Source organism: Schistocerca cancellata, chromosome 2 (genome assembly GCF_023864275.1).
Source record: "Schistocerca cancellata isolate TAMUIC-IGC-003103 chromosome 2, iqSchCanc2.1, whole genome shotgun sequence".
In the NCBI taxonomy this organism is placed as follows: domain Eukaryota; kingdom Metazoa; phylum Arthropoda; class Insecta; order Orthoptera; family Acrididae; genus Schistocerca; species Schistocerca cancellata.
Genome location: NC_064627.1, coordinates 504,196,284 through 504,212,870, shown reverse-complemented (window position 1 = coordinate 504,212,870; position 16,587 = coordinate 504,196,284). Strand labels below are relative to the sequence as shown.

At 41.4% G+C, this 16,587-nt stretch overlaps 1 protein-coding gene across 1 annotated transcript in view; it reads right to left on the bottom strand.

Annotated features, from left to right (window-relative positions):
• Positions 1-4,169, bottom strand: part of LOC126146398 (brachyurin-like) — a 35,543-nt gene extending 31,374 nt beyond the window's left edge. Inside the window, exon 1 of the mRNA XM_049915618.1 lies at positions 4,076-4,169. Within this exon, the coding sequence (XP_049771575.1) occupies positions 4,076-4,120 (45 nt within the window). The 5' untranslated portion in view covers positions 4,121-4,169. The remainder of the gene's footprint in view (positions 1-4,075) is intronic.
• Between the last annotated feature and the right edge of the window lie 12,418 nt (positions 4,170-16,587).

The window sequence follows — 16,587 nt, the reverse complement described above, 5'->3', positions numbered from 1 at the left end:
CCATGACATGGTTCATTTCCTGACTGGCCATGGCCCATATCCAGCGTACCTAAAGCGCTTCTCACTTTCTGGGACCGCAACTGCCAGTGCGGCGAACATTGTACTGTGAGCAGTACACTACAACTCACACTCAGCGGCTCACAGAAATGGGGACAACTAAATGAACTAGTAGACCATATTTATAAGAGAGAACACACCATCTATAAGAAAATGAGACTTTACAGGCATCGTAGCAGACGTCAAAGAGACGACTGGGTTGTTTCGGGTGATGACTCCCGTACTACGGACTCCTCCAACATCGACATAGACGACATAACACGTGAAGAAGAACTTATAGCCACCCAAAATATTGGAATGTTAAATATAGATCAAACCAGAGAGACATATAGGACGAAGAAAAAATGCTGCACGTAGGGATCGGCATGCGATTCCTCATCCAGGTAAGACAAAAGTTTATATATCAAAATCAGATCGGGCACATTTTGAAAACAGATGTATGAAAACGAGGAGCTGGCAACGGTTACATGGTGCGGCGCATTCTATTGTACAGCGGAACGTGTACCACTCCGCATTTACTGTACCAGCCGTCGTAGCTCACTGACTAGACTTGTGGGACATCAAACCCAAATGACGTTATGCAAATCTACTAAATAGGCAGCAAAATAACACATGACGGACGGAGCACGGAGGTCATACAGAACAAACTAGCACTCGCTAAAAGGGCATTCATGGCAAAGAGAAGTTTGCTACTATCAAGCATAGGCTTTAGTTAGAGAAAGAAATCTCTGAGAACGTACGTTTGGAGCACAGCATTGTATGGTAGTGAAACATGGACTGTGGGAAAATCAGAACAGAGGAGAATCGAAGCGTTCGGTAGGAGATAATGTTGAAGAATGTTGAAAATCAGGTGGACTGAAAAGGAACGACGAGGTTCTCCACGGAATCAACGAGGAAAGGAATCTATGGAAACCAATGACAAGAAGAAGAGACAGGATGATGGGACATGTGTTAAGACATCAGGGGATAACATTCATGGTACTAGTGGGAGCTGTAGAAGTTAAAAACTGTAGAGGAGGACAGAGACTGCAATACATCCAGCAAAAAATTGAGGACGCATGTTGCAAGTGCTACTCCGAGGTGAAGAGGTTGACACAGGAGAGGAATTCGTGGCGGACTGCATCAGACCAGTCAGATTAATGACTCAAGAAAAAAAATAGTGAATGCCCAAAAGCACTCATTCCACAATTCCACCCTGCAGGTTGATGGCAAAGAATGCCCAAAAACCACGTTTACGGGTAACATGTGGGTTGTGTTCCGATTAATAATGGATATTGTGGAGGTTGAAAACGTCTTCACGAGTGAAGCTGTATTCGTCAGTTCGTATGACGTTATTTACAAAATGTTGATTATCTTCCACTTGGTGAAAAAGCCATTCACAAAACTGTATTCGTCGAATGCGGTCTTTCGGCCGCTGGTGTCGATATATCGTGTAGTGATATGGATGCATCATTTCATCGTGCAACACATCAATAACCAGTCTTTGAGACATCTGGAGCTGTCTTGCAACATCACAGGTACTTCGCCGAGGTGCTTGGTGAACGGTTTCAACAACCACGTCTTCAGTCTTCGGAGTACATCTAGTCTTTGAACGACCCCCGTTCATTACCTGCGGACGAAATTACCGGTTTCCCGAAGGCGTAGCTCCAGGCGACTTTTTCGGAACTGCGCCTTCGGTAGTATTGTGCAGCGTAGGTGTGAGCAGCAACAGCAGCAGCATCAGTTTCTTTATCGGATGCGCCTGACACCAAAAGCCTATCGATGTATTCTTCATCTGTGTACTCAATAAGGAATCTGACCCACATGAACGTGACAGGACCAGTTACGGCTGTGCACTGCGCAGTTATAAACACATACGATAGGCTACTGTCATGCGGGAAAATTATGTACTGCTTATAAACGACGAGAACTGGGGAACAGACGTCTAAAAAGTAAAAAAGGAACTTGACAAGTGTTTGAATCATAGCTAGGACCCAGCGAAGTACTATCCCGCAAGTGGCGAAGTGTATGTCAATGTAAGGTGGTCGTTTTGGACATCTTCTCTAAAGATAAAATTGCTCGTACATGTATGTACTGGAACTGTGAATATAAGCCTGGACGTCAGACATACTGAGTGGAATTATTGTGTGTAGCATAATGTGCAATCCAGTGTAATCTGCCTATTGTCTCTTGTGCCTCACTGGGTACTGACGATGTTACTGTATCCACTATTTATTTTCTATTGGCTTTATTTGTGTCATAGACGAAACAAAATGAATCGTTTGCGTGAGTAAGAAGTTCATGTTATGTCTTAATGTTTAAATAAAGATAATAGTAACGGAAAGATGTACACAAGACATTGTGGAAGTATAAATTAGATACTGTTTTACGCTTTTACCGAAAAATGTTTGTTGCGAACGGAACTCGCACAGCGACGAGTCTGAATATTCACTCCGCACAGCAATATCTGGTGTCACTGAGCTAACGGGACAGCTCCGGTAGAGAGCCGGGTTCATGCTGCCTGTTGTTGGTCATGCCTCAAGCAGTTACAGCATTTCCAGAGCCTCATTTTTTAAATCGTATTTCTGTTAAAACTATTGGTGACACTAGGTTCTGCTACACACACTTTTGCTTTGAATCGGGCTGAGAAATCGCATGCCCACCGACAAGTGTGACATTTCTCTGTACCCTGCATGTTATCACATAATCGTAACCGGTTGTTGTACCAGGCGCCACCTTAAATCTGTTATTATAATAACGCAGTTTTTTTACACATAGTGCAAATTAGGATAAGAGTAAACACACAATAAAACACTTGAAGAGACACAATACATGCATAAACAACACATATCAATAGTAACCCTTTATCACATAGTGTAAAGACACGTTGTAGAATGGGTAACGTAGTGTGGCTGAAAAACTTCTAAAACACTAACCTATGATTAAGCAGACAATCATATCAACATCCTTTAGTTAGTAGTCTCATTCCGAGACCTCATTCTGGGGCAGCGCAGGTGAAAGGAGCTCTACTACACAGATTCTATCCCCTTTTATTGATCTTCTTAAATCAAAAATGTTTTCTTTTATAATTTTCTGTTTCCAACACATTGTGCAGTAGTTTTGTGAGTATGATGCCATTTCCATATACACAAAGAACTAGGACAAAAGATCTGCACAAGCCCTCCCCCCCACTCCCCCTCCATCCACCACCCACGAGGAGCCATGGCCTGAACTGCGTAGCATGAGTGCTGCACAGTGGAAACCACTGGTCCTAGCTAAGCTTACTGAGTGGACCACTACAGGCCATACAAAACTTATCAGACGCTGGGCGATCGTAGCATGGAAAACAAAGTGTCTCTTCACATGAAGTCATATGAAATTCGTGATGCTGATCTATTCTTTGGTTGAGAACGTTAAACTCGACGGTATCCTTGGTATGCCATTGGGTTTCATCCTACCGCTTCTTGCATCATTATGCAGCACTACATGCACATCTATTAGTGACCTATATTGAAGAGATACCACACAACCCTGTTACAGCCTTTGGAAAGGGGCCGTTGTTCGTACAGGATGGAAGCCTTTCGAGGCGTCCCAACTAAGAATACCGTATGGCCATTTCTTTCTTTCCACATATGATTACAATTTTGGTGGACCGAATGTTGGAGAAAAATAAATACATCTACATTGTATTTGGTAAGAAACTGCAGCAGTAATGTCTACAGCGTAACAATCTTAGTAGTGCATATTTTATATGGTTTTAAATTAACGCCATTTGGAAAATAGTTACAAACTGATTCTGATTTTACGAATCTACTACAAGTCATTGTATTCGAATTATTGGTGCTTATGCGAAAGGTAAACCACAGTTTTGAAATCATTGCCTCCTGGGGATATCAGTATCTGAACTCTAAGATAATACTATTTAATTCAAATCATTTGCAGTACAATAATCCTACCCATAAAATAATCTCCACTTTCTAATTCCTTCTTCTTACAACTTTCGTAAGACTTATATTAAAAAATTTTACTTGACACTCACCAGCGCAGAAGCCAGTAACAGAATAACCACTAAAGCGCACTTCATGTTGGTCACCAGTGCCAAAGACGTGATGTGTAGCTGTTTTATACACTCAGAGCTTCGGGCACCATATGTTCCACGACCTTGGTAATTTCCACTGCCGTGCTCGATAAAAGAAATCTGATAGATATATACAAGCTCGTCACTCAGATAATGAAAACAATTGATCTCAAGTGTCTGTAGTCGGATGAGGTGATTTCAGATAGCCGTAATTAATTCGTGTGGTCACAAATTGAAATTAATGTACACTAACCCATGTAGCGCCATGGACCTAAACGATAACGGAGGCTACGGTTCATGCAGTGCCGTGGTGAGGTCAGCGAAACACATCAAATTAGCAAATTATTTATAGAGATATAATAGATTTTTGTGAGAAACATCAATGAAAGAAACCGGAATAAATGGAACATGGGTACGGAAGGGCTAAGAAGACGTCGTTGTAAGATTTTTTCCTGTTCATCTCTACCGCCGTGATCTCTCAAAATTAATTTGCTTACCTGATAAGGCATCGGCAAGGTGGTTCTTCCAGTCGGGTCATTGAAAAATAATTCATAAAATGTGAGGCATTTTTAGTCACAGAAGCACAATAACCATTCAGAAATATAGCGGTATCACGAAAAGTATTTCTCCTTCTCCTTCTTCTTCTTCTTCTTCTTCTCCTTCTCCTTCTTTATCTTCGACAGTCTATCTCTGTCCCCTGCTGGATATAGTCCTCCTCAACATGTTTCTATTGTTTTCCTAACTTGTGGTTGTCGGTAGTTTCCAGGAATGATTCTTGCCAAATGTTTGTGTGATTAATGTCAGTGTAATGCATAAATTGAACACCATTATGAAGAACAATAAGATGAGCAATATGTGCCGGAAGATGGAATGGGATTCACCATCTTGGAAGCAGAAGTAGAAAAGGCACTGAAGGAGATGAAGAATAGGAAGGCATGTGGAATTCATGATTTGCCAACAGAACTGTTGAAGAGTTTGGGAAACAAGGCAAGAAAACAAATCGTGTACCTCTGTAACGAGACATATGACAAAGGGGAATGGCGTGAGGACTTCCTTCCAACAGTTAGGTTACCAAAAGAGAAAAAGGGAAACACTAAAAAATGTGAAGAGCATCTGACCATCAGTCTATTTTCTCATGGAGCTAAAGCCTTGCTCAGAGTGTTGAATAGATGACTATATGGCAAGCTGGATAGAGGGATTGCAGAGGAGCAGCTCGGATTTAGAAGAGGAAAAGGAACAAGAGATGCTATTGGTCTGTTAAGAACTATAGGGGAAAGATATAGGGAAAAAGGTAGAGAAAACGTTGTTGTTTTTATAGATTTAGAAAAGGCTTTTGACAGAGTTCAGTGGAACAAGCTGATGGATATTTTGAAGAGGAAAGGAGTAGATTGGAAAGAGAGACGACTGATACAGAATCTATATTTACACCGGAAAGTAAGGATAAGGATCGGAAATGAAATGCCAGAAGGAAGCAGCATTCGTCGAGGTGTTAGATAAGGTTGTTGCCTTTCCCCACTGTTGTTTAATGCACACCTTGAAGAGATTATTGCGAATGGGTTAGATGGGAAAAGAGCAATATGTATTGGTGGAAAGAGGATAGAATGCATAAGATTTGCTGATGACATTGTATTAGTGGCAGAAAGTGAGCGGACAGTGAATAACATGCTGAAAGATCTGAATGAAGCTTGTGTGCAATATGGGATGCAAATAAACACAAGAAAAACAAAGAGTACGGTCATTATTACAAGAGGCAGACTGTCCAATATTACAGTAGGACAATCAACCATTAGCCAAGTAAGTGCATTTAAATATCTTGGAAGCATAATAACAGAACACGTGAGATGTCACCAGGAGGTGAAAACTCGAATTGCTATATCAAAGAAGGCATTCAACAGAAAGAGGAGACTGTTATGTGGCAAATTAGATAAAAGTCTAAGGAAAAGGCTTGGCAAATGTTTTGTCTGGAGTGTGCCACTATATGGGGCAGAAACATGGACGCTGAGTCGAGAGGATGAAAAAAAGTTAGAAGCATTTGAGATGTGGATGTGGAGAAGAATAGAGAGGATAAGCTGGATGGAAAGAGTTAGTAATGAAAGAATATTGGAAAGGGTTGGTGAGAGAAGATGTCTGTTGAATGTTGTAAGAGAAAGGAAAAAGAACTGGTTGGGACCTTCATTGAGAAGGGAGTGCTTGCTAGCAGATGCTTTGGAAGGATTGGTTTGTGGAAGAAGACTGAGAGGAAGAAGGAGGTACAAAATGATAGACGACATAAAGGGGAGAGGAAATTATGCAGACCTGAAGAGGATGACAGAAGACCGGACAGACTGGAGAACTACCATGTGAAAACGTGCCTTTTTGCAGAACACTGATGATGATGATGATGATTATGATGATGATTATGAAGAACGAAACGAAACAGATGAAGATATTTACACAGGACGTTTATGTTAGATGTGCAGAATATAAGCAAGATTTGTAATTTATTAACTCGAAGATAAGTAAATTATAATTGGGATTTATAAGAGACACGCAGTAGCCGTGAACTTCACTGAAATGCTTTTCGAAAGTGCTGTGTATATAACACGTAGTATGAGACCCGAACCTTGTTTAGGAAAATAGTCTTTCTTAACACTCGTATAGGTTTAATGTTTCGAAAATGTTATATGTAAAGCTACAGGATACCAGGAAAACGTTTATTTTTGCAATAATAATTTAACCCACTATGTTCAAAAGGTAATTATTTCTGTGTGGATTACGACACACGAACTTCCGTGAGGATGATTCTTTTAAACTTTTGGATACTCTTGTTTGAAGAATACTTCTGTATCATAGTATAGAACCATAGCGCAACTGACAGCTGGCACCAAGTCTCCTGGAACACGATCTTTGGCGTGAAAGGCCGTGGCAAGTTTGCCGCGAGTGGCTCCGCGGCCGTTTTTCCAGGAGAGGCACCGACTGAAGGAGCACGGACAGCACATGTCTGCACGTGCACCAGAAACCGCGGTGGACACGTTATTGATTTGGCCGACGACATTTGGAAGCGGGTGGTGGGTCGTCGTCATCCACGTATCTCCTGCAGGCTCCAAGTTTTTCCACTGTTTGTCACGGCACACAGGCATTGCATGCTCGATGAGCTGCGTTTAGCTCGTTGCTTTGGTCCTGAGACCATGCGGCATTCGAAAAGACTGATCTTGATCTCCACTGTGTTAATTGCAACTGGTTCACTTCCTGCACGTGTTTGTGTCTTGCTGATTCTATATTGAACTCGGTTCAGCCCCCTGTTGTTTTTGTTCCCTGCTACTGTGTCTGGCCAGGCGATTTGCTGAGCCCGTTGCTCGTATGAAACCACAATAAGTTCAAATTGGCAATTGTCACAGAGTTGTGATTTTGTTGTATGTCTTAAATTATTGGGGTTCTGGAGTGCTTGGGGTTACGTAAATTTTTTATATATAATGTGTCATTATTTAAGACGTTCAAGATTTATATATGTATATATATTTCATTTTTGGCCTGGAAGGTTGAGTACTAAACGGGCAAGTCGCTTTCTATAGTTATTTGGAGTCAGCAAGCTTACGCCTTTTCGTTCCAAATCTTGTTGCATCTATTTTGGTGAGTTAAACTTCCAGTCCAAGCTTGCATTTAACGCAGATGAAGTTCGCGAGCCAACAGTTTGCGTCTCCCTTTTACCTATGCTTTCCGTCCCAAGCGGCAGTTAATATTTATCGTCTCCACCTCGTGGCGTGATCTGAAGCTGAATCTCGGTTGGCCAATGAACTTCTTTACGATATGGTGTCAGTAGAGGTTGTTGCCTTGGCCAGTACCTTATTATCTTTTACCGACTATCGCAACTGTTTTGCCTAAAGCGTCAGCGTGTAATCTGATGACTTCGGTTTTTACTCGCTTTACCTAGAAGTTACTTATCTGTTCATCAGGCTATTATTTTTGTTTTTGCCCTGTTGGGTGTTTCCACAGATTGGTTAGAAGAGGAGGAGTGTGGCGAGCAGCGTAACGGACCTAGCGGAAGTAATTTCGGGGCCGTTCGTCCGAACCACACTGACTGATGTGTGGTTGTTTTATATCAAGCAGTTTAATTACTTTTGTTTCCTTGTAATGAATTTCTTTTAGTTAAATCAGAATTATTTGTTGTATTTTAGTCAAACACATTCTAAAGATTTTTATTGCCTGCCTGTTTAGAAGACAGTTTGCCTATCAAGTTATACTTGTTGTAAGACACTTTTATTTGTGGCATTATTGAGTTTTGTGCTTAATCGTTTATCCTTTTCGTAAAGTGGCAGAACCTTTAAAGAGATTGTTTTATTGATTATCATTACAGTTCATAAACTGTTTTCTCTACACCACTGGCCATTAAAATTGCTACACCACGAAGATGACTTGCTACAGACGCGAATTTAACCGACAGGAAGAAGATGCTGTGATATACAAATGATTAGTTATTCAGAGCATTCACACAAGGTTGGCGCCGGTGGCAACACCTACAACGTGCTGACATGAGGAAAGTTTCCAACCGATTTCCCATACACAAACAGCAGTTGACCGGCGTTGCCTGGTGAAACGTTATTGTGATGCCTCGTGTAAGGAGGAGAAATGCATACCATCACGTTTCCGACTTTGATAAAGGTCGGATTGTAGCCTATCGCGATTGCGGTTTATCGTAATACGGAACGCTGTTCTCGATCCCAACGTCCTCGTATCACTAGCAGTCGAAATGACAGGCATCTTATACGCATAGCTGTAACGGATCGTGCAGCTACGTCTTGATCCCTGAGTCAACAGATGGGGACGTTTGCAAGACAACAACCATCTGCACGAACAGTTCAACGACGTTTGCAGCAGCATGGACTATCATCTCGGAGACCATGGCTGCGGTTACCCTTGACGCTGCATCACAGACAGGAGAGCCTGCGATGTTGTACTCAACGACGAACCTGTGTGCACGAATGGCAAAACGTCATTTTTTCGGATGAATCCAGGTTCTGTTTACAGCATCATGATGGTCGCATCCGTGTTTGGCGACATCCCGGTGAACACACATTGGAAGCGTGTATTCGTCATCGCCATACTGGCGTATCACCCGGCGTGATGGTATGGGGAGCCATTGGCTACACGTCTGGGTCACCTCTTGTTCGCATTGCCGGCACTTTGAACAGTGGACGTTACATTTCAGATGTCTTACGACCCGTGGTTCTATCCTTCATTCGATACCTGTGAAACCCTACATTTCAGGAGGATAATGCACGACTGCATGTTGTAGGTCCTGTATGGGCCTTTCTGGATACAGAAAATGTTCGACTGCTACCCTGGCCAGCACATTCTCCAGATCTATCACCAATTAAAAACGTCTGGTCAATGGTAGCCGAGCAACTGGCTCGTCACAATACGCCAGTCAGTACTCTTGATGAACTGTGGTATCGTGTTGAAGCTGCATGAGCAGCTGTAGGTGTACACGCCATCCAAGATCTGCTTGACACAATGTCCAGGCGTAACAAGGCCGTTATTACGGCCAGAGATGGTTGTTATGGGTACTGATTTCTCAGGATCTATGCATCCAAATTGCGTGAAAATGTAATCACATGTCAGTTGTAGTATAATATATTTGTCCAATGAATACCCGTTTATCATCTGCATTTCTTCTTGGTGTAGCAATTTTAATGGCCAGTAGTGTAATTAGTTGGTTTTGCCTCAATGTGTCAAGGTTCTGTTGACCTAATTGGCAAAGTTACTTTCCCTGAGGAGTGTTAATAAAAATCTTGATACAAATCATTTTTAGTTCTTATTTTGTCTAGACCATCCACTCCCAGGCAACCTTACACTAGTAGTGCGTACCAAATATACGTTGCTGACAGCAGACACCCCTTAGCACTTAGCAACGGGATTAATGTCAGTAGTTCTGTGTGAAAATGTGAGTAAATGAACCAAGAGGTGCAATAATTATCCACCGTTAAATACCTAACAAAGTATCATATTGCGATAAGAAGTTGTAACTTGGTGGGTGGTTGGCAGTTTTCAGAGATTGTAACTGACAAATGAATGTTCCTATGGATTCATTTTAGTTAAAATTCTGCGAATCTTTCCGATGAGATTCTATCGTCGTATAATTTCAGATTTTTTAAAACGGAAGAAATCAGTGTATCTTGAGTTGAAACGTAAATAGATCTTTAGTACCTGCATTTCTAACAGAGGTATTAAGCAAAGCGAAGAAGCATATAATGTCGTGAATTCCTCTCCTGCGCCAATCTATTCATCTCAGAGCTGAGCCGTATGGGGTAGCCGTGCGGTCTAGGGCGCCTTGTCACAGTTCGCGCGGCTCCTCCCGTCGGAGGTTCGAGTCCTCCCTCGGGCATGGGTGTGTGTGTGTGTTATCCTTAGCATAAGTTAGTTTAAGTTAGATTAAGTAGTGTCTAAGCTTAGGGACCGATGACCTCAGCAGTTTGGTCCCATAGCATCTAACCACAAATTTCCAAACTTTCAATTTCGGAGCAGCTTGTACACTCTCCGTCCTCAGTTATTTGTCGGATGTACTCGTATTCCAATCTTTGGGTCACTCTTAAGTTTTTTATCCTCTACAGTTCCCTGTAGTACCATGTAAGATACTCGCTCATGTCATACGTCCTGTCACCCTGTCCCTTTTCCTTGACGATTTTTTCCGTATGTTCCTTTCTTCGCCAATTTTAAAGAGAACCTCCTCATTCATTACCTTATCAGGCCACCTAATTTTCAATATTTTTTTGTAGCATCCCTTTCGACAGCTTCGATTCTCTTCTGTTCCGGGTTTGCTACAACGGGGTTTGCTATATCCTATCATTCACTACCAACCACTGCTGTACTACAAACGTACATTCTCAGAAATTTCTTCCTCAAATTGAGGCCTGCATTTGATACTAGTAGGTTCTCTTGACCAGAGTACACCCTCTGCCTGTGCGAGTCAGCTTTTTATGTCCTCCTTGCTTTGTCCGTCATGGGTTATTTTGCTTCCAAGATAGCAGAATTCTTTAACTTCGTCTTCTTCTTGGGGTACGAAGGTAGCAGATTTCTGTAACTTTGTCTACTCCACGGCCACAAATTTTGATGTTAAGTTTCTCACCATTCTCATTTCTGCTATTTCTGATTGCTATTATCTTTTTCCTGATTACCCTCGAACTATATTCTGTACTGATGATACTGATAATTCCATTAAACATATCTTGTAATTCTTCCTCATGTTGACTAAGAATAGCAAACTCTTCTGTGAATCTTATCATCAAGATCCTTAAACCCTGAAATTTCATTCCATTCTCGAGCAGTCCTTCTACTTTTGCCTTTGCTTCTGGGCTGTATAGATGGTATAGTAGGGGCGAAAGGCTGCATCCCCGTTTAACGCAGTTTTAATCAGAGCACTTCGTTCTTCATCTTCCACACTTATTGATCCCTCTTGGTTCTTGTACATATTGCATATTATTCGCCTTTACTTTGAGCTTACTCCTATATTTATCAGAATTCTATTTTAAACTGTCGAATGCTTTTTCCAGGAGGACAAATCGTACGATCATATTGATTCAGTCTTGCTTCTGTTATCAGCTGCAACGTCTGGACTGCCTCTTAGGTGCCTTTATCTTTGATAAAGCCGAATTGACGGTCATCTAACAGTTATTCATTTTCTTTTGCATTCGTCTGTATGTAACCTTGTCAGCAACTTGGATTACTGTGCTAAAACGCTGGCACTTACCTGCTCTTGCTCTCTTAGCAAATGAATGGATGACATTTTTCCGAAAGTGTAGTGGTAGGTCTCATAGATTGTATGCACCACATCGAATAGCCGTTGGGTTGCCACTTCCTCCAATGGTTTCAGAAATTCCAATGGAATAATATCTATCGTAGACGAGAAGGATCAGTAATACTTAACGTACGTCTTCCAAACCATTTTTTTTAAAATTCTTGATCTAATACTGGATCACCTATCTCTTCCATATAGACTCCAATTTTTTCTTCTGTGATATAATCAGACAATGCTCCTCCTCATACCAGCCTTCAGCGCACGCTTTCCAACCATGCGCTCTCTCCTTTTCGTTTAAGGTGAGATTTCCGTTGGATTCTTAATGTTACCACCCATAGTTTTAATTTGGCTGAAGGTTATTTTGACTTTCCTAAATGATGAGACAGTCCTTTCGACGATCACTTATAATTTCTTAGCATTTTTTTCTGCAGCCATTTCTTTGACGTATATTTTCTGTCTCTTCATCTTCTGCTTGCGATGTCGGGATGTATACCTGAATGATGGATGTCGGCGTTGGGTTGCTCTCGATTTTGATGAGAGGAAACCCATCACTGAACTGTTCAAAGTGTCTCGAATGCTACTCCCTTTCAATATTTTCCTTTGCTTTTGATATTATCCTATTGTGTCGGCAGAAGCATGGGAGGTGGTGAGTGGAACATGCTGAGGGTTTTACTGGATATAGTTTCAGTTATCGTTTATTAATAACGATAATACACCTTACAGATGGTAGCCAGAGTGATGTTACAACCAAGATTCGTGGTACACTTAATTGACATTTGGTTACCTTTGTCAATAAATTAAACAAATTTATCATCTTGGCAATCACCAAAAGCATTGACATCTCAGTACTTCAAGCTTTTAACGAAAACTCTTCGGCTCACAACTTGAATCATACATTTAAGGAACTGTATCAAATTGTTTCACAGAAATGATTGACACAGCCCCTTGCAAGAATCAGTCTAAGATCTTAACACAGTCGGATGTTTACAAAACAATCAGCTGGTGGCTATTAAATAAAACTTTGAATCATAATAGCACTCTCATAAGTATGCTACCGTCTATATCCACTCTCGGCGACACCAGGGCACAAAACACTTTATAACAAACAAATGGGAACTACATCCACCAGGCAACAACATCAGACATACCGAATGAATGAAATGGAAGCGAAACTTAACGTTTAAGTTGTTGGTGAATGAGGAAACATCTTGTCATTGCAAAGAAACGTCACATTTATCCTAGACACAGCCCTGCAATATATATAATTAAACAGGACACGAATCAACAGTAGAAGAGAAGTTTAATGAGACTCAATGCTTAACACAAACATTACCAAAAAAAAAAAATCACTTACAAGAATAACACAGCAGTAGACAACAATGCCCACAATGGTGCTTAAGCCAATATTGCTTAACCCACACTCTAGGTACACGTCACACTGCTGCAGCAATAAAGAAGAACACAAATACCCTCTCTCAGATGACACGGCGGTTGCAGCACAACGAAGTGACCGTGAAGTCACTCTGTCGATCACTGGCATGGTGGGTATTTCTTCACAAGCAGCCCACAGCCAGAAAATCATGCTAGTATGTTCTCGTCACTTCGATATCCATGCGAAAGTGATAGCATTGCATGAAACTGCACGCCATACTTAGTACACGGTGGTGAGAAGAGAGCAAGAAGAGAGCCTGCACTCATTGCCTGCAGCAATTCATCATCCGTCAGGGCAACGTACTCCATGTAAGACCGCGAAAAATGGCATGCACACAGCCTCCATTCGTTGTTGGCATCAGCGCACCATCAACCCGGACGACGTACTGCGTACACAGCAGCGCGCAAATACCAACAATTGCAGTAGCCCCGTTGTTAGCGGCTTGGCATTCCGACGTGGATCAGTGCTTGCATTTCAGTGGCTCCACACCTCTGCTGGCTGCTACCTAAAACATTCTGGCCAATAAAGTGTTGTTTTCCTCATCCGCACGCAGACTCTGACTGAGTATGTGGGCTCACCAACGTTGCCCCACTTCCACCCCGGCTACAGATAACGCTCGCCATTCGCGGCAAGACTCTCTGATATCGATGGTAGAGACGTTAATGGAACAGCTCACTTGTACTCGTATGATTAGAAAACACTATCTTCTTTCTGCGTCCCCTTTCCCATTTTCTAGATTCCTATAACTTTCAAAATTCTTACATTCCGTGCTCAGATTTTGGTTTGGTTGGTTTTTTGGTTGTTTTTTTTCGATCATTTTTCAGGATCATCTACTCCTTGGCAGACACCTTTTGGAGCTCTGAACAGGATGCTAATCCGGAGTGTTTTGCCGATGGAGAGATTATCATGAGAATTTTTCAGTTATAGGCAATATTTCTAGCGGGGTCATATTACCTGTATTTAATGCAGTGGTTTATATTGCCGTCTGCATCCACATACCATTGATCTTTGCTGTCTGTTCAACTTTTGTGGGTAGTTTCCCGTACCAAGAGCAAGAGAGTGCCCTGAACCGCTGGCCGCTACTCCGCCGTCTTTGCCAGGCCATTAGCATAAAGAGGGTGACTTTTTGTGCAAGAAATCTTCGATTACCATTGCTGATTACTTTTGTGCAAGATTTAATCTCAGTGGCTAGGTTCGAACCTCAGGTCGTCGGCGTTCTGATTACTATTCAAAGACGCTACCCTCTAGCCCATGTTATCTTGTTTGTGTGTGTGTTTTTGACCTTATATTAATTTTATCTACAGTCTCGGTCGCGTTTCAGTGAACCAGTCATTACTAGTTTATATCCTATGCTTACATTCAGGTGTCGTAATTGTGACTGTGAATAAACTGTCATAAATATATAATAAGTAACAATCTGTGTTACGTAGCTATTCTACGGCAAATAAAAATAAAATTCCTGTATTTGAAAGACGCATTTTAAAAAATTATCTGCAGGAGTATTAAGGAGGATTTCTCCATTTTTGTAGGTAATTTAATAATCATTTTAGTATGCGTTTCATCGCTGCAAATCTGCAACACTCAACCTCCTCAAGAATTCAAGGATTCTAATGTATGCTAGCTCAACAGTATTTCTCCTTTACTGATTGTTCCACTGCAATTTGAATATTCTTTGCATGCTTTATAAGATGTACAGGAAATGATGTGTTAAGGTGCTTAGAATACTGACGAGATTTTCTAACCATTCTCTACCATTTTCTTCCCTCATTTAGTATGGATTTCCAGTGTGCTATTCTACACTCAGATGTTTTATTGTATGTGTACGAGGGCACCTGTGGCAATTTCAGTTACTCATGTAGCTGGAATGATGGTTTCCGAATGATGGTTTTGACATTCAGGTTTCTGAAACAAGTAACTTGAACAATTTAATTTATTTAAGAAACTAATAACTGCGACCATAACCAGCTAATCACAAAAATAATAGAGTAGGCACACTTGAAAAGTACTACGAGAAACTTCTCTCACTGTCTGTCCCTTCTGACAGACAGTTTATAGACAGTTAACTTGCGCGCTCTGCTTTATGGTGCCGAGCACGCCGTGGTAACAGCCACTTGCCTGGCCTACCGCTGACTTTCGAGTGAAGTGCCTCCCTGTTCTGCTTCTAGCGTCTATAAGATATCGTAGCGTTTATTCCTCATTTTGTAGAATATCTCTCCACTTCATTTTCTAAACATTATTCTGTTGTTTTCCGGTAGTCCACTTTTCTCTCTGGGACAAACCTTCAATTTTAGAACTTCCGTTGTCAGTGTCACGCATGGTTATCATTATAAATTGCAGAAGTAAACAGTGCCTCCTAAATTGAAAAATTTTTCAAAAAAATCAAATAGCTCTGAGCACTATGGGATTTAACATCTAAGGTCATCAGTCTCCTAGACTTAGAATTACTTAAACCTAACTAACCCAAGGACATCACACACATCACCGGCCCGAGGCATGATTCTAACCTGCGACCGTAGCGGACGCGCGGTTTCAGACTGATACGCCTAGAACCGCTCGGCCACAACGGCCGGCTAAAGATTTTTCAACAGATGCATGTGTGTTACTTTCCTGTATTTGGTTTCTGATGAAGATATTGCGTCGAGTCATGTTTGGTGAAATGCACGGAGATGTTAATTAACTGATTGGTTCACCAACAATGTGGTTGAAATATCCCCACAGACAATATTCCTCCAGTTAGGATCACTGGTGCATATCGCTGGATTCTAAAACTTAATTTCTCGTTAGGCCTGATAATTGTGAACGTGAATGCCTGTCAAATCTTCTGTATCCATCAAAAATAAATTTTATTTGGACACATTGTCAGCCTCCTGTTAGTGTAACGGTGAATAGATGGACGAGATCGAAACACGTATCTGAAACATTTCCCGATTTATGCCTAATGGAATTATGTCTTCATGGATGTCTCAGTCTTACTGCCTTACAATGCACAAAAATTCAACATTGGAACATGTTTGTTCGGATGGCCTTATTTCACATTAGCTGTTATCTATCACGTATTACTTTTTTCTGTCTTAAGCATACTGAAGTTTTTTCCTCTTAAGGATACTACAGTCTAAGAGAATGTTACTCCCTATCAATAATCTACCGAAGAATCGCAAACTGAATCTCCCTTCTGTGGCGTTTTCTGAAGATGACGTTAACGGAGGGGAATCAAGAAGAAGCAATTTTTCACTTTTTCGAAAATGGAAATACAAACTCCCTGATCACCTG